The 21,810-nt window shown below is 46.1% G+C and overlaps 1 protein-coding gene across 1 annotated transcript; it reads right to left on the reverse strand.

Moving 5' to 3' along the window:
* Nucleotides 1-946: 946 nt before the first annotated feature.
* On the reverse strand, nt 947-14,940 carry MRPS25 (mitochondrial ribosomal protein S25). Its single transcript, XM_024756436.1, has 4 exons — nt 14,676-14,940; nt 9,852-9,958; nt 1,987-2,074; nt 947-1,318 (listed from the first exon to the last, which is right to left on the reverse strand). The coding sequence occupies exons 1-4, from the start codon at nt 14,807-14,809 to the stop codon at nt 1,126-1,128; spliced, it is 522 nt and encodes a 173-aa protein (XP_024612204.1). The 5' UTR covers nt 14,810-14,940; the 3' UTR covers nt 947-1,125.
* Between the last annotated feature and the right edge of the window lie 6,870 nt (nt 14,941-21,810).

Raw genomic sequence — 21,810 nt, forward strand, 5'->3', positions numbered from 1 at the left:
CAGGTTTTTCTAGCCGCCCTCGGAAATGGTGACGGGGGAGAGAACACCAAAGTGTTGAATTTCAGTTAAACAACCCTCATAAGCCTGTGGTCATTCAGGACAGCTACCCATTATACATCAGACCCACATGACCACCTCCCCCCAACCCCGACGTTTACACCATCACCCCGAACACAGGTCTGGTACAAAATCACATAACCTGAGCACTGTATGTGAAAGGAGCCAAACTTCCCCCAATTTAATGAGGTAGCCTGCAACACTTAATATAAAACATCCCAGTCGCACGCTGGGACAAGGACTACCTTTCTTCCCATCTCACAGGGAGCTTTCGGCTTCAGCCCAAGTCCTTCACTCCTGACCAAGTAAACCTAATCTTAAGGTGACCCTAAAGGGCCCTGGTGTCTCCTGAGGAATGAAACCAACACAACTGAAGTGACAGCAACATCAGTGTCCTGTAAAGAAAGAACTCCCAGGCAGACCCCCAGTGACACCTCACACCCTCTTCCAAACCTCAGTAAATGAAGGCTGACCAAGCCAGACGGTAGCGCCCTCCACCGGGGGGCGCCCTCTCCTTGCCAGGGAGGCAGGTCTGAGCCTCCACTGGGACCTCTTGGCCTCTGGCACAGCCTCGCCCCAGTGGTCAGTTGGCTTTAGTTTAAAAAGCGAGCGCTGCACACAGGCTTGCCCTGGGATTTCTGAAAAATTCCAAAGAGCCTCACTGGAGATGACGTCTATACCACCAGCCAGACAGCTCCGGCCAGATCCCGACGCGGCAGTTCTTCATTATTCTCCAGAGCAAGGCCTGGAAGAAGAGTCGAAGCCAGTAGAGACCAGGAAAGGGCTGCAGGACTGAGACGAGATGTCACCAGGCTGCGGCCTTACACCTTCCCGACCCCAAAGCCCTGTCCCTACAAAGGCCTATCAGACCGGATTCATGCCACACTGCTCAGTGATCCTGAAGCATTTATTGCCCTGATGGCGCAGGGTGTTCACTGGGCAGCTTGGCTACAGCCCAACTCCTCCCCTCCCCCCATACACTTTTACACAAGTGTGTAAAGGAGACCCTTTTATTGCAAAGAGATTTTCAGTCTTTCGGGGAATAGGACCAGGGGCTTTTCTGGGGCCTCAGTCTTGGGCACTGGCTTTCAGAGCTGCTTTGTACTTCCCTGTCATTTCCCTGGGCAATGGCACCAGGCCCGGGCAGGGCACCTGCCCCTCCACCTCACAGATGCACTCCCGCAGGCAATACTTTCGGGGGCCAAAGTGGGCTGGGTGAGAAAGCTGTTTTTTCTCCTGCTCCTCTCTCTCGAGGGTTTCCCTGCCAAAGAACACAGACAGCAACAAGGCGTGGGTGACACAGCTCCAAGCTGCTGGGAAGTGGGGGACTTCTCAGCCGAGTGAGCCCCAGCATCTGCCAGGGAGACCTCCTACGCTGCTCCCTACTCCCCCCGGGCCTCCGGGGCTTGGGGATGCGCAGGAAGGCCTGCAGCCCGGTGAAGGGTAGCAAGGGGTGGGTGACCCCAGCTCTGAGGACAGGCAATCAGGACCAAGGGGCCTGGAAGTGCCTTCGTGTGCTTTCTCAAGACAGACTTTCCCATCTTCCCTCCCTCCCCTCCCTCCCTCCATTCATGGGAAGAAAAGGAATGTGTCACAGCAGGCCCTGGGGTTGGTCACCCACTTGCTCCAAGCTGAGATTCCCCAAGAGGGACATGGTCACAGCCACAAGGGCGCGCATTTCAGATGCCTCTCAGCTTCCCGTGGACCCAGGAGGAAAGGACCATCTTTATCTTCACGGTGCAGGGAGCTGCAGCTCAGAGGTTCAGGCGCACAGACTCCGGCCCGCTCTCTGGCCCGCTCTCTGGTCAGCATCCGAGGCTCCCGCCAGAGTCCGCCCTCTCAACACCCCTCCCAGTGCGCCCATCTCCTCCCTCTCAAATCTCTGGGCCGAGACGTTTGCACCTCTCCAGGTCAAGCCCAACAACTCACTCATTCTTCCCCAGTATCTTTTTGATGTGCTCCATGATCTCCTTATTGCTCTTGGTCTCCACGTCCACAAGGACTTGCTCCCCGGAATCTGGAAACAGGAGGAAAAGGGGGGGAAGAAAGCTGAGAACACAGCAAGGCACTCCCTGGCCTCAAATGGTGGTGACTTGGGATTTGCTTTTAGAGGAAAAACATTTTAACGGTCAAACAAGTGTTTATGTAACCAATTATGCTGCCCTTTTTCCGTATTTCTTTAGATGTGAGCACACATAAACTTCAGGTATGTACAAAAGCATACATACTATTTTAAATAGAAACTCCATGTTCATGGATAGAAAGATTTAATATTGTTAAGACGGCAATCCTCCCCAAATCAGTCTATGGATTCAGTCAATCCCTATCTAAAATCCTAGCAGGTGTTTTTGTAGAAAACTGAAAAATTGAGCCTAAAATTCATGCAGAGGACGCAAAACAGCCAAAACAACCTTGACAAACAAGAAAATGGGAGAACATTCACTTCCCAATTTCAATTTTACCACAGGCTACAGTAATCAAGTCTGTGTGGTACTTGAGCAAAAGGAACAGCCTAGAGCAATGGAACTGAACTGAGTCTAGAAATAAACTTATTAAATTTATGGGCAACTTATTTTCAGCAAAGATGACAAGACAACTCAGTGAGGAAGAAGAGCATATATCTGATAAAGGACTTGTAGCCTGACTAAAGAACTCTCACAATTCAATGTCAAAAAGACAATCCAAAGAAAAAAATGGGCAAAATATCTGAATAAACATTTAACAACAACAAAAATGGATAACAATAAGCACATGAAAAGATACTCAATATCATCAGTCATTAGGAAAATACAAAATAAAACTACAGTGAGATATTAAGGTGGCCAAAATTTTTTTAAACACAATACCAAGTGCTAGTGAGGATGCAGAGTAACTGGAACTTTCCTAAATTACTGGTAAAAATGCAAAATTTTACAGCCACATCAGCTAGTGAATTAAGACACACACAAAAATAATTAAATGACTGGAAAGGAAGAATTTTATTTGCAGATGTAATGACTGTGTATGTAGAAAATCCTAAGGAATTTAGAAAATAAAAACTTCTAGAAATATGAATTACCAAGATTGCAAGACACAAGGCCCATGTACAAAATCAGCTGTACTTCTACAAAGTTGTTTGGTGCTAACCAAAGAACTGAAAAATGAAAATTTAAAAATACCATTTACAGTAGTCACAAAACATACTCAATATTATTAAAATGTCCAGGGACTTCCCTGGCAGCACAGTGATTAAGAATCCGCCTGCCAATGCAGGGGACACGGGTTCGAGCCCTGGTCCAGGAAGATCCCACATGCCTCGGAGCAACTAAGCCTGTGCACCATAACTACTGAGCCCGCGCGCCTAGAGTCTGTGCTCCGCAACAAGAGAAGCCACTGCAATGAGAAGCCCGCGCACCACAACGAAGAGTAGCCCCCGCTCGCCACAACTAGAGAAAGTCAGTGCACAGCAACGAAGACCCAGTGCAGCCAAAAATAAATTTTTTTTAAATGTTCATTATCCTCAGTGATCTATAATATAATTCCGAACAAAATCCCAGCAAGCTTTTTTTCTAGAAACTGGCAAGCAGATTTTAAAGTCAGAATGGAAATACAAAGAACCTACAAGGGCCAAATTAATCTTGGGAAAAAAAAGGGGGGTGGGGAACAAAGTTGGATTTACACTTCCTGATCTTAAGACATATTATGAAATACAAAAACCAAGACAGTGTGCTATTAGCATAAGGACAGACGTATACCTCAGTTAAAGAGGATGAAGAGTTCAGAAATAAACTCGAATAGCCAAAACAATCTTAAGAAAGAAGAACAGAGCTGGAGGAATCATGCTTTCTGACTTCAGGCTACACCAGAAAGCTACAGTATTCAAAACTGTAAGGTACTGGCACACAAAAAAACAGACACATAGACCAGTGGAACAGAATAGGGAGCCTAGAAATAAACCCACGCATTTATGGTCAATTAATCTACCAGAAAGGAGGCAAGAACATACAATGGAGAAAAGACACTCTCTTCAATAAGTGGCGCTGAGAAAACTGGACACCTACATGTAAAAGAATGAAATTAAAACATTTTCTAACACCATCTACAAAAATAAACAATATGGATTAAAGACCTAAATATAAACACTAGCTACCATAAAATTCCTAGAAAAAACATAGAACACTCTTTGAAATAAATCGCAGCAATATTTTGGGGGGATCTGTCTCCTAAAACAAAGGAAGTAAAAGCAAAAATAAACAAATGGGACCTAATTAAATTTAAAAGCTTCTGTACAGGGGCTTCCCTGGTGGCGCAGTGGTTGAGAGTCCGCCTGCCGATGCAGGGGACATGGGTTCGTGCCCTGGTCCGGGAAGATCCCACATGCTGCGGAGCAGCTGGGCCCGTGAGCCATGGCCACTGGGCTTACGCGTCCGGAGCCTGTGCTCCGCAATGGGAGAGGCCACAACAGTGAGAGGCCTGCGTACCGCCAAAAAAAAAAAAAAGCTTCTGTACAGCAAAGGAAAACATAAAACAAAATGAGGGACTTCTCTGGTGGTCCAGTGATTAAGACTGCGCTCCCAATGCAAGGGGCCCAGGTTCGATCCCTAGTCAGGGAACTAGATCCCACATGCTGCAACTAAGAGTTCGCATGCCGCAACTAAAAGTTTGTGGCAACAAACACCTGGCACAGCCAAGTAAATAAATAAATACTTCACCTGATTAAAAGATGGGCAGGAGAACTGCATAGACATTTTTCCAAAAGGAAATGCAGATGGCCAACAAGCACATTAAAAGATGCTCAAGATACCTAATCATCAGGGAAATGCAACTCAAAAAACCACAATGACATATATCACCTCACACCTGTCAGAATGGCATTCATCAAAAAGACCACAAATAACAAAGGTTGGTGAGGATGTGGAGAAAAGGGGACCCTTGTACACAGTTGGTGGGACTGTATATCGGTGCAGCTACTATGGAAAACAGTATGGAGGTTTCTCAAAAAACTAAAAATAGAACCACCACATGACCCAGCAATTCCACTCCTGAGTATATACCCGAAAAAACCACACTAATTCAAAAAGATACATGCACCCCAATATTTAAAGCAGCATTATTTATAATTGCCAAGATATGGAAGCATCCTAAATGCCCATCAACAGATGAATGGATAAAGCTGTACTATACACACACACACAATGGGATATTAGCCATAAAAAAGAATGAAATTTTGCCATCTGCAGCAACATAGATGGACTTGGAGGGCATCATGCTAAGTGAAATTAAGTCAGAGGAAGACAAATACTGTATGATAGCACTTATTTGTGGAATCTAAAAAATACAACAGACTTGTGAATATAACAAAAAAGAAGCAGACTCACAGACAGAACAAACTAGTGGTTACCAGTGGGGAGAGGGAAGGAGGGAGGGGAAACATAGGGGTAGGGGAGTAAGAGGTACAAACTATTATATATATATTTATTATATATAAAATAAGCTACAAAGATATACTGTACAATATGGGGAATATAGCCAATATTTTATAACAACTATAAATGGAGCATAACCTTTAACAATTGCGAATCACTATATCGTACACCTGTAACTTACATAATGTTACTGTACATCAATTACACTTCTGTTTTTTTTTTTTTGCTGTGCCATGCAGCTTGCAGGATCTCAGTTCCCTGACCAGGGATTAAACCCGCTCCCTCGGCAGTGAAAGCACGGAGTCCTAACCACTGGACCTCCAGGGAATTCTCCCATTTTAACCAGCTTAAAGTGTAAAATTTGGTGGGTTTTAATGCCTTCACAATGTTGTGCATCCATCACTACTATCTAGGTTCCAGCACTTTCTCATGACTCCAAACAGAAACCCTGTACCTAGTAAGCAGTCACTTCCTATTCCCCACACCACCCCAGCCCCAGCCCCTGACAACCACTTCCTATCCCTATGGCTTTGTCTGTTCTGGACACCCCACACAAATGGAATCATACACTATATGGCCTTTTGCATCTGCCTTCTTTCCGTTGGCATGTTTTCAAGGTTCATCCGTGTTGTAGCATGTGCCAGTACTTCATTCCTTTTCATGGCTGAATAATATTCCACTGAATGAATATACGGATTTTGTTTATCCATTCATGGTCAATTTTTCTGACAAAGGTGCCAAGGAAATTAAATAAGGTGCTATAACAGCTGAATATCCCAAATCTAAAACACCTAAAATGAACCTCAATCCTTATCTCACTTAATACACAAATAACGAGATCACAGACCTAAATGTAAATCTAGGACTCTCCCAGTTTTGAAACACAGGAGAAAAATCTTTGTGACTTCGGGGTAGGCAGAGATTTCTTGGACAGGACACAAAAAGTACTAAACATAACATACTAAACATAAAAGAAAACAACTGATAAGCTGGAACTCATCAAAATTAAAATTTCTGCTCTTCAAAAGACACCATTAAGAAAATGAAAAGGCAGCCACAGACAGAAAATATTCACAATACATCTGACAAAGGAACTGAATACAGAATATATAAACAACTCAACAAGAAAAGAGCCCCCACTTTTTTTTTTTTTTTGCGGTACGCAGGCCTCTCACTGTTGTGGCCTCTCCCGTTGCGGAGCACAGGCTCCGGACGCGTAGGCTCAGTGGCCATGGCTCACGGGCCTAGCCATTCCGTGACATGTGGGATCTTCCCAGACCAAGGCACGAACCCATGTCCCCTGCATTGTCAGGTGAACTCTCAACCACTGCGCCACCAGGGAAGCCCCCCACTATTTTTTTTTAATGGACGAAAGATCCAAACAGACTCTTTACAAAAGAAATAAATGAATGGCCAATAAGCACATGGAAAGATACAGGGAAATGCAAATTAAAATGTCAAGGAGATATACAGGCACTGGAATGGCTGAAAAGACTTATGTGATGACAAGAATGGCCCCCAAAGATACCCCAACCTAGTCCCCCAGAACTTGTGAATATGACACCTGACGTGGCCAAGGGGCCTCTACAGATGAAATTAAACCTAAGGACCCAGAAATGGGGAGATTCTCCTGGATAATCTGACAGCCCCATTAATCACAAGGTCCTTAAAGTTGGAGACCCTCCTGGGCTGTGGTCAGAGGGACGTGTGACTGTTGGAGAGGGCCAGACACGAACGCAGCTGGCTTCGAGGATGGAGGAAGGGACCACGAGCCAAAGCATGTAGGGGTCTCGGGCTTCCCTCGTGGCGCAGTGGTTAAGGATCCGCCTGCCAGTGCAGGGGACACAAGTTCAAGCCCTGGTCTGGGAAGATCCCACACGCTGCAGAGCAACCAAGCCCATGCACCACAACTACTGAGCCTGTGCTCTACAGCCCGCGAGCCACAACTACGGAAGCCCGCACGCCTAGAGCCCGTCCTCCGCAACAAGAAAAGCCACCGCAATGAGAAGCCCACGCACCCCAAAGAAAAGCAGCCCCCACTCGCCGGAACTAGAGAAAGCCCACGCGCAGCAACTTAGACCCAACACAGCCAAAAATAAGACAGACAGAAAGAAAGAAAGAATTTAAAAATAAATAAATTAAGAATGTGGGGGCCTCTAGAAGCTGGAAAAGGCATGGAAATGGATTCATCCCTAGCGCCTCCAGGAAGGAAGGCTCTGCGAACACCTTGATTTTAGCCCATGTTGGACTTCAAACCTACAAAACTAAGAAAAGAAATCTGTATTGCTTTAAGCCACCAACCTCGTGGTGATCTTACAGCGGCCACAGGAAATGCAGATGAGCAACAGGACCAGTTTGGGTGAGGATGGGGGGCCAGCAGGACCCCTCACCCTGCGGACTGCAGGGACAAATGGCATAACCATTTTGGAGGCCTGTCTGGGTGGTTTCTAAGAAGGTCACGTGCCTATTCTGTGGCCCAGCAAGCCCATCCTGAGCCTGTGCCCAGGAGAACCGAACACCTAGGTCCACAGCGACATGCACCTTCCCAAAACCACCCTCGGCAGGCAGCCGCTAACACCCACCTCGAGCAAGACCCTCCTTGCAGGAGTCTCTGAGACCCGCTGCAGCAGCAGCAGAGCCAAGCCCACCCGGCTCTCCCAGGTCCACGTCCAGGACCTGCCGCTTCTGCCCAACATGCAGCCAGAGCTTCCTACCGACCGGCCCCGACTTTCTCATCTGAGGCGTCTCCTGGCCAGACCTCCTTCCAGAGATGTCAGACGTGCTTTGCCATCTGAAGACTCCCTGCCTGCCCCCCATCTCCAATAAACCTCATACTTGTAGCTCTGTCTTGGCATCTATAGAAAACGCAAATGTTCATCAACAAATGAATGGATAAACTGTGGTATGTTCTGATAATGGAGCACTACGTAGCAATAAAAATGAGTAAGCTACTGATACACATAACGTGGATGAATCTCAAAAAGACAAGTGAAAACCAGACACGAAAGAACGTATACTGTGAGATTCTATATTAGGTTCTGAAACAAAACTAGCTAGTCTATGGTGAAAGAACTGCTAACAGAGGGAATTCCCTGGCGGCCCCGGTGGTTAGGACTGTGCTCACTGCTGAGGGCCTGGGTTCAATCCCTGGTCGGGGAACTGAGATTCCACAAGCTGTACAGTGCAGCCAAAAAAAAAAGAACTGCTGACAGTCCCCTCTTGGGACTGGGAACTGGAAAGCAGTACTGGGAGACTTTTTGGGTCTTCACTGGGAAACAGTGACACAGGCCCATCACATCTATCAGAACTCATCACTCCATGCACGTGAGAACTGTCCATTTTATTATGGGTAAATTATACCTCAATAAAGTTAATTTTTTAAAACACCAACACGAAATATATACACGAAATTGCCAACCACCACCATTCTCCTCGCCTCCACCTTGCTCTATTTTTCTTTTCTCCATAGCACTCATCTTCTAACAAACCATGTTATTGAGTTTCTTGTTCATTCTATCTCCTCCTGCTGGAATATCATCTCTACAAGGCTAGAGATCTTTGTTTGTATGGCTCCCTGACACCCCAAGCACCTAGAACAGTGCCTGGGTCCTAACAGGAACTTGATACATATTTGCTGAACGAATGAAAGAACATCATCATTTTCTTTCCTGACGAATTTCCCAGTCTATACTTCATTTGATTCTCGTAACCGTGTAAGGAAGATGTTTTGCCTTCCCCTAGAAATATGTAAGCGGGAACATTACTCGCTCAGGATCAGAATGACTGAGTAGAGAGTTGGGCTAGAATATATGGTCTTCTGACTTCCAGGCACTGAGCCCAATTTAACTGAATATATCTTCATGTTTGCTCCTCACAGGGACAGGAGAGCATCATGTAAATGCATAAGGTCCATAGAGGACACACGCAGACACATACACTGTTCAAGAAAATGTGGCCAGCACTGAGAGACGTGCCCTGAGAGAAGGGAGAGTCCAATCTAAGGTGTAGGTAAGGTTTCCTGAGTGAAATGGTGCCCAAGCTGAGTCCCAAAGGATTTATTTTTTAATTAAGCAAAGAAAAGTAGAAAGGGGATTTCCAGCAAAGGAACCGACATGAGCAAAGGCAACAAAGCACAGTGCGGCAAGGGAATTTGGAAAGACTAGCCCATATGACATGAGGCATATGTAGGAGATGTGGCAGCAACAGGAGATGCGGCTGGAGAGGGACAGACCAGATCTGTGCAGTCACTGTGTGCCAGGTATAAGAGCCAAGGTGACAGGACCAACGTAGGTTTACAAGTGCTCCCATCTCAGCCCCCGCTGACTGCCACACAGGGGGAACATGGGAGGCAAGTCAGGCCTGGGCCATGGCAGAGGGCCCTGCACTCACCTAAATAGAACCGCAGGAAGGGTGTTGGCGTCATGTTCTTAAACATCATGATCTGTACCCAGGGGTTCTTATACTGGATCTGAGGTATGTTGAAAAACACGAATCTCCTGCAAAACAGAAGAAATTAAACCCATGAGAGTTTTTAACCTAAAATTGTATGCACCTGTATTTTCTTCTAAAGAGAAAGTCCAGAACTCTCATCAGATTCTAAGAGGACCCTGCCCCACCGCGAAAAGGTGGAGGTAGGAAAAGCAGGTCTCAGGAATCCACTAACGTGTTGTCTGAATGTGGGTGTTGGGACTCTTGGTTTGTCATTTTAGGGAAAAGAAATCTATATTCCTACCTCATGCTGCATATTAGCCTAAAACTCACCAAAACAGAAGTATAAATATAAAAATGAAACCATGAAATGTCCTCGGTCTTGACTGGTGTGACAGCTGCAGTGCACTCATATGAGAAGCTGTGTATCTACAGGTGAGCACTTTATGTAAATGACACCACAATTTAAAAATAAATGAAACCACGAAAACAAACATGGGGAATACTTTTACAATCTAGGAGTGGAGAAACCTCTCAACTCAGAAGGTTTAAAACACAGATCAATTTGATTACATTAAAACCTTTGCAAGGGATTTCCCTGGTGGCACAGTGGTTAAGATTCTGCCTGCACCTTTGCAATTAGTCTCTTGATTAAAGCCTCCCCAATGACCTGAATTTAAATGCATTCTCTGCTTCCTGCTGCCACCCTGCTCCCCATACCAGACGATGGAAAGGTGCGAGTGGTACACGGGTAGAAGCGTGGCTGCCTGGCTTCACCACTTACCAGCTGTATATAACCCAGAGCAAGTTACTGCTGTGTGCCTCAGTGTTTATGCCAACATGATGGCAACGCAGGACAACCAGTCCAGATAGCAGCTTGTAGTTTATTCTCAAGAAGAAAAAGATAGGATCAACAGAAGGCCTGACTGTGTGACATTTGCTTGGGGAGGTGTCCATAATTGGGGCAGAATCTGCAGTTAAAACAAAAGCAATGACAATAACCCCAGGGAAAACAAAAAACTGCAAAAACAAAAAGGAAAAATAATGAAAGTATTTGACTCAACTGTGTACAGTGTTTACAAAGTCATAATAATTTAACAGTGAATACTGATTTATCCAAAATTCTTAAATGACTATATTGGGAGGATGGGGCGGGGGGTCGAGTAGTATGCATGTGCTGGGGTAGGGAACAGCAATGCTTCTTGAAGAGCTAAATCCTTGCCTTCCACAGTGACAAGTCAACAGATAAAGCCTAAAGCTAAGAAAGTAAGGAGGAGCTCTCTAAGTATGGTATTTAACTATACGGGAGTAAAACTCTAATCAAATGGTTAGAGTTGAAAGTTGTTGCCTCTGGAGGATATACAATGGAGAAAAGACAGCCTCTTCAATAAGTGGTGCTGGGAAAACTGGACAACATGTAAAGGAATGAAATTAGGGCTTGCCAGGTGGCGCAGTGGTTAAGAATCTGTCTGCCAATGCAGGGGACACGGGTTCGAGCCCTGACGCGGGAAGATTCCCGCATGCCGTGGAGCAACTGAGCCCGTGCACCACAACTACTGAGCCTGCGCTCTAGAGCCCGTGAGCCACAACTACTGAGCCTGCGCTCTAGAGCTCATGTACCACAACTACTGAGCCCACGTGCCACAACTACTGAAGCCCTGTGCCTAAAGCCCGTGCTCCACAACAAGAGAAGCCACTGCAACGAGAAGCCTGTGCACCGCAGCCGGGAGTAGCCCCCGCTCACCACAACCAGAGAAAGCCCACGTGTGGCAACGAAGACCCAACGCAACCAAAAATTTAAAAATTCAAAATAAATAAATTTATATATAAAAAGAAGAATGAAATTAGAACACTCCCTAACACCATACACAAAAATAAACTCCAAATGGAGTAAATACCTAAATGTAAGACTAGGCACTATAAAACTCTTAGAGGAAAACATAGGAAGAACACTCTTGGACATAAAACACAGCAAGATCTTTTTTGACCCACCTCCTAGAGTAATGGAAATAAAAACAAAAATAAACAAATGGGACCTAATGAAACTTAAAAGCTTTTGCACAGCAAAGGAAACCATAAACAAGACGAAAAGACAACCCTCAGAATGGGAGAAAATATTTGCAAACGAATCAATGGACAAAGGATTAATCTCCAAAACAGACAAACAGCTCATGCAGCTCAATATAAAAAAAAAAAACCCAATCAAAGAATGGGCAGAAGACCTAAGTAGACACTTCTCCAAAGAAGACATACAGATAGCCAAGAAGCATATGAAAAGATACTCAACATCACTAATTATTAAAGAAATGCAAATCAAAACTACAATGAGGGGGCTTCCCTGGCGGCACAGTGGTTAAGAATCTGCCTGCCAAAGCAGGGGACACGGATTCGAGCCCAGGAAGATCCCACATGCCGCAGAGCAACTAAGCCCGTGCACCACAACTACTAAGCCTGCGCGCCTAGAGCCCGTGCTCCACAACGAGAAGCCACCACAGTGAGAAGCACACACACCGCAACGAAGAGTAGCCCCCACTCCCCAGAACTCGAGAAAGCTCACGCACAGCAACGAAGACCCAACGTAGCCAAAAATAAATAAATAGATAAATAAATTTTAAAAAAACAATGAGGTATCACCTACAATGAGTATCACCTCACACGGGTTAGAATGGGCATCATCGGAAAATCTACAAACAATAAATGCTGGAGAGGGTGTGGAGAAAAGGGAACCCTCTTGCACTGTTGGTGGGAATGTAAATTGATACAGCCACTATGGAGAACAGTATGGAGGTTCCTTAAAAAACTAAAAATAATTACCATATGACCCAGCAATCCCACTACTGGCATATACCCAGAGAAAACCATAATTCAAAAAGACACACGCAGGGCTTCACAACTAGAGAAAGCCCGCGTGCAGCAATGAAGACCCAACGCAGCCAAAAATTAATTAATTAATTAATTTTTAAAAAACGGCCAGAAAAGTAAACTGCCCTGGGTCACATGACCAGTAAGTCAAACAATCAGGGCTGTGAGCATTGGGCTCCATCACTATCAAATTCACCTGGATCCTGAGGCACAAGGCTGCACGCAGAACTCAATAAATTCCATCAGCTGTTACTTCTCCCATTGCATCTTAAGGGCAAGAACACCTGGCAGAGGTGAGGAGGAACTTAGCTCCCAGACTCTGAATAAGGCAGCTCCCCACACACCCAGCAAATACCCTACGACTTGCTAGCCCGGTGCTGTACTGGCCACTGGCACTTGGAATGGAGGGCCAGATGAAGTGCCGGAGGCACATGAACAAGCAAAGAAAGGCCGGTGGGGCTACAAAGAGCACGTCTGACAGGCTCAAACCTGAAGGGCACCAGTGGGACAGCCAAGCCCTTATCACTAGGAACAGTGAAACGCAGAATGGCTGTTTGGCTCCTATTTACCCAGAGAGTATTCAAATACTTGAGCATGCGAGTATGTGCAGGCCTATTTTGATTGGCTGACCATTTAAAAACCAAAGATTTACATAAAAATCTGAATTTCTGGCTCCTTGATAAGTCAGAAATTCTCCCTGGAGCCCAAAGAGCTAAGATGTAGCCAAGCAGTGAATGGCCCCGTGAGGCAGGGCACGTTTTAAGTTTACTGCAGGCCCATCCAGACTGTCTCCCTCCTTTGTTTGTACCTGCCTGGCCTCTGCCCTGTGACTCCTGGTGCGGATAGATGGATGGATGGATGCAAAGTTGGTTATGCAGGAGTATCTGGGTACCTATTCAGCCCTAAGACTGAGTCTTCTAGGAAGCCCTCATCCCAGCTGACCCCACGCAAGTAGGTTCAAGTTCTTGCGCTGACCTGTGGAAAGCAAACGGCTAGGGGGTAGCTGCTGGCTCTCCTGAACAGCCCTGCACTGAAGGCCGCGCCATGGCGGGACCACCCTCCACACAGGGAGTTGCTCTCCAGGCTCACTCTGATCCATCCCACACACCCAATCCCAAAGTTTCTGAAAGACAGGACTCGAATTCCCAGCAACAGCACGAGGCACTCAGTAAATTTACGCCTAACACCTGAAAAGCCCAAAGCACTGCTGCTGCCTCAAGGTTCAGTTCAAACCTTTCACTTGCAAGATCCATTCAATGAGTCCCGACTCTGCTGCGGGCTGAAAAGCGTTAAGGAGTTGGGGCGGGGGCCGCTGCGCAGCTCACAGACACTCACTTCACTCTAAGGGTCACGAGCCCTTCGAGAACGAAGCCCCCTTTCAGAACCGCCCCCTCACCAGCTGACTATGGTACCCTGGACAAGCCAGTTCCTTAACCTCCTGCGTTCCTTCAACCCTGGAGTGAAGAGAACAGCGAGGTTTCTGTAGAAATCAAACGAGCTAGTGCACGAGAAGCATTCAGAAACGCGCTGCACGTACGAGGACTCAATAAATGCCAGCAGCTGTTACCCCTGCCACTGCACCCCCAAATCGGCCCTGGGACATAGGTATCACCTTGGTCGCAACACTGAGGAAAAGCAACTCTCCCAAAGCCAGCAGGTGGAAGAGCCCGGACCCCAGCGGGTCGGTCGCCCCGGGCTGGGCTCCACCCGGACCGCGTGCCGCCCGCGGGGCACGGGTGGCTGAGGAGGCTTCGGCCTCCCCGTCAGCGCTGCCCCCACCCAGCGCGACGCGGCCCTGAGGTCCTCTTCTGCTGTGGAACCCGGGGCAGCTGCCCGTCCGTGCAATGTGGGCCCTGGCGCCAGCGCAGCGCCAGGTCTCAATGACTCGCAAGTTATTGGTGGGACCCGGCGGCTCGGACTGACCTGGCGCCCTCGCCCAACTCCCCGTGCGTATTGTAGTTCACCGTCATGACCTTCACCGACTCCTTGAACACTATGTCTCCCTGGCCAAGGTACTGCAGGGTGCGGAGTATCGGGAAGCGGCCCTTCATGGACATGGCGGCTGCGGCGGAGGGGCCGGACCGCCGGCCGCGAGCCCAGCAGCGAGTAGAAACGAGCTAAGCTGACGCCGCCCGGGCGGCCCTCTCGCCGCTTCTCCTCCGCGCCGATTTCCACTTCCCGCGCAGACTCACAGGAGACGCCTCCCGGCGGTCAGCGCGCACGCCGCGGAGCGGCCTGGGACTTGTAGTACTGGTTGGCAGAGTTTTCCTTAGGCGGGCGGTGGGAGCCGGCACTTACGCCTAAGCGTTAAAGCTCCTGTTGGAACGTTAAGGTTTTCACGATTTGTGAATCAAGTCTTTCTCCCCTCCGCCAAGGGAAAATATTTTATATAGGCTCAAACTCAATCATTCAGACAACAAACTTACAGTAGGAAATAATTCAGGAGAGCTGAGTTTGAACACCAAGTCGGCTAGTAACTTTCTGTTCAACCTCAAATATGTCAGTTTTGCTCTCTCAACTTCTCCAGTTTTAAAGTGAAGGGTTAGAACTAAGCAATTTCTAACATTGACTTAAAAAAAAAAAACCAAAATTAAAAACCTGACTTGCAAAAAGGAAAAAAAAAAAGATTTTGGGATCCACTCCTTTCTAGTTTAGCCACTTGAGAGCTCTGGACCTCAATTTCTTGAAAAGCAAAAGCTGGATGAGATGCATTTCCTACTGATCTGAGAACGTTCTCCTTCACTTTTGAAGGATAATTTTGCCAGACACAGAATTCTAGGTTGGGGGTTGGGAGGCATCTTTCAACACTTTATTTCACTCCAGTCTCCTCTTGCATGGTTTCTGATGAGTAGTCAGCTCTCTTTTTTCCACTATAGGTAAGATGGTTTTTTCTTCTGGTTTCTTTCAAGATTTTCTTTGTCTTTGGTTTATAGAGTTTGAATAAGATATACCTAGGTGTATATTTTTGGTATTTATACTGCTTGGTGTTCTCTGAGCTTCCTGGACCTGTGGTGTAGTGACTGTCATTAATTTTGGAAAGTTCTTGACATTACTTTAATATTTTTCTTTATTCTCTCATTTTTGTTCTCCTTCTGGTATTCCAATTATGCATGTTTTACCTCTTCTGAAATTGTCCCATAGTTCTTGGATGTTCTATTTGGTGTTTTTGTTGTTTTTCATTCTTTTTTCCCTCTGCTTTGCAGTAGGGAAGTTTCTATTGACCTATCTCCAGACTCACTGATTCTTTCCTTGGCTGTGTCAACTGATGAGCTCATCAGAGGCATTGTTTGTTAGTCTTTTTCATTTCTAGCATTTCCTTTCAATCTTTCTTAGTTTCCTTATCTCTGCTGACATTACCCATCTGTTCTTGCATATTTACTTTTACCACTGGACTCTAACATATTAATCATTTTTCTATCTGGTAACACCAACATCTGTGTAATATCTGAATCTGGTTCTGATATGTGCTTTGTCTTATCAGACTGTGGGGTTTTCCCTTACCTTTTTTAGCACACTTAAAATTTTTTGTTGAAAGTTAGACATTATTGGCTGTATTATGTAATAGGAACTGAGGTAAATAAGCCTCTACTATGAGGGGTTATGTTATTCTGGCTAGAAGTAGAGCTGTGTTTGTTTGCTGTAGCTGTAGGCCCCAGAGGCTTCAAATTCCTCTAGTGTCTGTTTTTGTCTCTCTTGACTTTGGGCTTCCCTAGAGTCTGTGTTTTGTAGCTCTTTTAGCTGTAATGCATCCTTATACTGGAGTTCTGTTGGTGTGGTAGTAAGGTGTGGTAGCAGGGAAGCATTCTGTAATTTTATGGTGAAATTTCAGTATTTTAGTGCGTCTGTGTCTTTGGGCTGTGACCTTCCTGCCTCTGAATCCCCCTCTGTGATAAAGAATAAGAAATATGTTTGGTCTTTGTTCCCAGCTCCTGGCCAGAGCTCCTAAAACTCTTATAATTTCCTTAATGATAAGAGTGATAGGAGCTTCTTTTGTCATATCTAATTTTTGTCCCTGTTCCTGAAACAGCTCTGGAAAGATGAAGGTGAAAGGAGTGGCTTTTGTTATTCATAACAAGCCCCTTTCAACCTCTGACCTCCAGGAAGGTAACGGGTTAAGGGTTGAGTTAATCGCTAATGGCCAAAATATTCACTCAATCACGCCTATGTAATAAAGCCTTCATTATAAAAACCCTAATTTAGGGAGTTGGAGAGCTTTCAAGTTGGTGAACACACCATGGTGCTGGAGAGTGATGTGCCCAGAGGGTGGCATGGGAGCTCCACACCCCTTCCTATACCTTGCCCTATGCATCTCTTCCGTCTGGCTGTTCCTAAGTTGTCTTCTTTTACAATAAACCAATAATCTAGTAAGTGAACTGTTTCCCTGAGTTCTGTGAGCCATTATAGCAAATTATCGAAACCAAGGAGTTGTAGAAACCCCTGATTCATAGGTCAGAAGTACCCGAGGCCCGCACTTGTGATTGGCATCTGAAGTGGAGGGGCAGTCTTGGTGGACTGAGCCCTTAACGTGTGGGATCTGATGGTAACTCCAGGTAGACAGTGTCAGAATTGAACTGAATTGTTGGACACCCAGCTGGTGTTGGAGAATTGGTCATTGTGGAAACCCCACCCCGTCCCGTATTGGGCTTCCCTGGTGGCGCAGTGGTTGAGAGTCCACCTGCCGATGCAGGGGACACGGGTTCGTGCCCCGGTCCGGGAAGATCCCGTGTGCCACAGAGCGGCTGGGCCCGTGAGCCATGGCTGCTGAGCCTTCACGTCCGGAGCCTGTGCTCCGCAGCGGGAGAGGCCACAACAGTGAGGCCCGCGTACCGCAAAAAACAAAAACAAAAACCCCGTATTTAGTGTCACAAGAGTGTGAGTAGAATGTACAGAAAAACATGAGTTTTCAACTTTACCCTCCCTACACTTGGATGAGACAGGAAGGCTAGAGGGGACTAGTATGAAATGCTCTTCCCCACGTGGGGTTAGACTCTGGTAAACCTCCCAGCCCCCCAACAGGCCTTTGTTATGGAGAATGCTCTGAGTTTACTTTACAAAGGTAACTCTTCCCCCTTTCCCTGCCAAAGCAATTAGCTATGAAAACCAGGTGGGGTTCCAGGATGTAAAACCCCTGAGAGTGTGGGGTGTCCTTAGGCTGACCCCCAGGGGTTTCTTACTCCCATGCTAGTCCACACTCAGCCTCCAGCAATTCAGCGAGTATTCCTAGCGGCTCTGGCTCCAGTGGCTTCTGCTTCAGGTAAGCAGATCTTGGCTGCGATTCTGCATTCACCTCTCCACATTTCTAGGTGGCAGTAGGCCCTGCAAACTCAGTTCTCTGATGGATCCAAAGAGTCACTGACTTTCAGTTTGCCCAGCTTTTCCTTGTGGTAAGGACAGGAGTGACAACTGCCAAACTCTTTGTATGCCTGAGCTGAAGCCAGAAGTCCTTTCTGAAGTATTTTTTAAAACCAGAAGAGCTTTTGACCTTAAAGTTCAGAGGAGGTGCTTCCTATGGATGAAATATCCTACCCCATGTGAGAAACCTGAGTGTCCATACACGAAGCAGGCCAGGGCAGCTTGGGTTTTGGAGGCAGACAGACCTGGGCTGGAATCCCAGCGGTGTAACCCTGAGCAGGCTTAACCTCACCACACTCATTTTTTCATCTGTAAACTGGAGCTGTTTTGAGGATTAAATGAGGTACGCATACATAATACTTGGCATTCTGTCTGACCCAGGGTGAGCGCTAAATATTACCTCCTCCTGGTTTAGTCCTGGGAGGTCTCAAAGGTCCAAGTGATGGCAATATCAGAGATCCACTCAGCAGCTTCCAATCTCTTTCCCCGTCGCCCACTTCCACTACCTTTGGGCCACAAACCTTGCTTGAGCACTCCCCTGTACTTGACCCACGTGGAACCCTCCTTGCTACATAGGGCAAGCGAGTGAGGCAGACTGGGCTTTAAATCCTCCTTCCACCACTGACTGGCTTTTTGACCCCAGCCAGGCTCATCTCTCTCAACCAGTTTCTTCATCTGTCAGCCGAACACCTGATTAACCACCTCAAAGGGTTTTGCACAACACCTGCCTAAGACAGTTCATTTAATCAACACTGCAGGAATAACTAAAGATGAGGACAGAACTTGAACCCATACTTAACCCCTGTTAAGAGCCCAGTGACCTTGATTTTGTCCGGAGGCCTTAACCACACAGGTAACACAGGAGCTGGGCTGTCTTTTGATACTCAGAAGTTATTAAGAAAGGAGGGGAGAGATGTTATCTGGTAATTCTTACTCGCAACATGTGTGCACATACTCACACACACCCCCAACCACTAACATGTTATTTTATTTTTTTAAAAAAGGTTCCAATACAAGGCCTCAGAGTAGTGCATGCAAATCAATGACCTTCAAACTGTCTGTCACTGTCAGATGACCAGCACAATCTACTACCACAGTCTGTGACCTGGTAAAGAGACCAGCTTCTCACCCTGAGTCCCATCACCTATGCCAACGTCCAACCTACCACGTGGCTCTTGATTGATTCAGGTACATTTTAGTATCTGAACAGAAGAGACACATTGAGCAGCAAGCATAATGAGTAAGCGTCCTTAGTGTATTAGACAAGGGAAAATACAGACAAGGCATAAAAGGTAAAAGCCAGCTTCATTTGATGCCTGAATCCCCAAAGTCTCTTGCATACATGATCTGTGTCTAGGGACATCTGCCACCGCCGTATCAAGGACTTGCCCATTTTCCGATGAGATGGAGCTGTTTGCGATGAAGGACTGCAGGACGGGGAACTATTCACACGAGGCAAAAACCTGAAGTTGTGGTTGCAATTCATAGGTCATCTCTTCCCTGACATTAACCCATCCCTGTAAATCCAACTTTGTGCCCGTGTGAATTCCGAGGGATAGAGAATTCTAACTCCGGTCATATCTGTGATTACGGGAGAATATAGCCATGGAAGAATTAAATGGAAAAATACAGCCGTGGAAGAATTCAATCACATCAGAGGGTTTTAGTTTGATTTAGTATATTCAGTTAAAAAATTTCTTTTCTTTAGCTTAAAAACATGTTTCTTATATTAGTGGCTCTCAATGCTCTTAGTTACTTATACATTGCCACCTGCAATTGATTTCAGAGAAAGAGTATGTTTGGTAAACTAGTCTTAATTGAAACCACCAGCTAACTAAAGGAGATATATTCTCATTAGAAAAGTAATCATGAGGGAGACCAGCATTTAGCTTTTGGAACTACCTGCTTTTCGGCACAGAGAGCTTCCTTCTCTTCAGTCAAAGATAAAAGACAGACTGAGCAGGGAGGAGCATGCAGCCATCCATAAATCCCTCCAGAGTAACAGCATGAAGGGCAATGACCCTGAGGAAGAAAAAATGCCTGTACCGGGCAACATTTTATATGCCTGACGGCCAACTTCCCAAAACCATGACAATCAGCAAGGTTGGTAACTGGCTGACCTCAAACCCACTCACATTCCTTTGTGAAGAGAACCCAAACTCAAGGGGTCCTCCACACACCCTCCACCCACCCACTCCCCATTCCCACATCCCCATACAGGACCCCCTCATTCAGCCCAAAGATCCAGCAGGCGCTAAAGAAATGTGAATAGTGTCAATACAAAAACAGATTACCTTTACACCACAATGTTTTTCAGACCTTCCCAAGATCAAGAGAGGTCGTCCCAGATGTAACAAAGTGAATTTCAACTCTCACACCATTAACCATTGAGAGTATGACCCAGAGTTAGTTAAGGGGTATAAAGTGACTAGTGGTCAGTTACTGTTCAGTAGTTAACAAGCATAATTGCAGGAACTCTACCCAGAGCTGAGCACACTCGGGTATCACGATGGCAGATGTCAGTTAAGGGTTATGTTCCTGTAAACCTAAGCACCAGAGCTAAATTAACAATTTCCCTTTTTGCCCTTAATTGGTGAAGAGTTCAAGTACTGCGATTCTACCAAAATGATCCTGGGTTGTGCCTCTTTCAAACATTTCAGTTTCTTTTTTTTTTTTCCCCCAGCCACGCAGTGCACTGTGCAGGATCTTAGTTCCTTGATCAGGGATTGAACCCGTGCCGTCAGCAGTGAAAGCGCCGAGTCCTAACCACTGAACCATAGGGAATTCCCCATTTCAGTTTCTTAATACTAAACATTGGTAAAAAAATATCTCACCAGTGTCCACGGTCAGCACAAGATGAACCAAAAGGGAAGAAGGCTCATCAACTAGCCTTGGAGGTTATTTTAATTGACCTTCTGACTCAGGGGAGCTTTAACTCTTCTGACAATGTTCCACAACAGCTTCCTGGTCACCAATTCCTAAACTATGAAAAAGTCTGAAAAAGCCCAGCTCAGAGTTATTTTGCCAAAGCTCTAGAGGAAGCTTTCTCTGGGGACAGACAATTGTCCCAGCGGTCATTCAGTTCCACAGAGCCACACTTGGATAGAGACTCTTCTCCCAAATTATACCACCTCCATCAACCAAAAAGTTACCCACTCCTGTTTTGTAAACAGTTCATGATCAGACTCACAGTGATACCCCTGCACTGGGAGTTTAACTTCCTGAAAGAGACAAACAAGAAGTCAAAGAGGGAAACAGACCCTGGTGAAACCTCACCACCATTACCCACTCTTAAGAAGAGGTGCTGGGCTTTCCTGGGTCTTAACTACTGCCTTCATAGCAAGACCTCCCCCTTCCATTGTACAGACAGAATGTGCCCAGTAGGGCAGTGGAAGTCCCAGGTAAAAGCAACATAATACCCTAATGGGGACAGACTTCCTCCAGAGCCGAGCAAAATTTACAGGACTCTGTCTTGTCTGTCTTGGCTAAAGGAAGGGCCCTATATAAGTCTGCCCTATAATACTGCATAACGACCAAACACTAGGCAGGAGCAAATGGCTGCAAGAGGTACACAGTAGCCATTTCTGCCCAGGGCCCAACAGAACTGCGCTTAGTTATATCTCGGCAGTGAAGTTTTAAATTCCCTTCTAAAGGGAAAAACCAATTATTAAAAAAAAAAAAAAAAAAAAAAAAAAAAAAAAAAAAA

Source organism: Neophocaena asiaeorientalis, unplaced genomic scaffold (assembly GCF_003031525.2).
Source record: "Neophocaena asiaeorientalis asiaeorientalis breed wild unplaced genomic scaffold, Neophocaena_asiaeorientalis_V1.1 scaffold392, whole genome shotgun sequence".
Taxonomy (NCBI): Eukaryota; Metazoa; Chordata; class Mammalia; order Artiodactyla; family Phocoenidae; genus Neophocaena; species Neophocaena asiaeorientalis.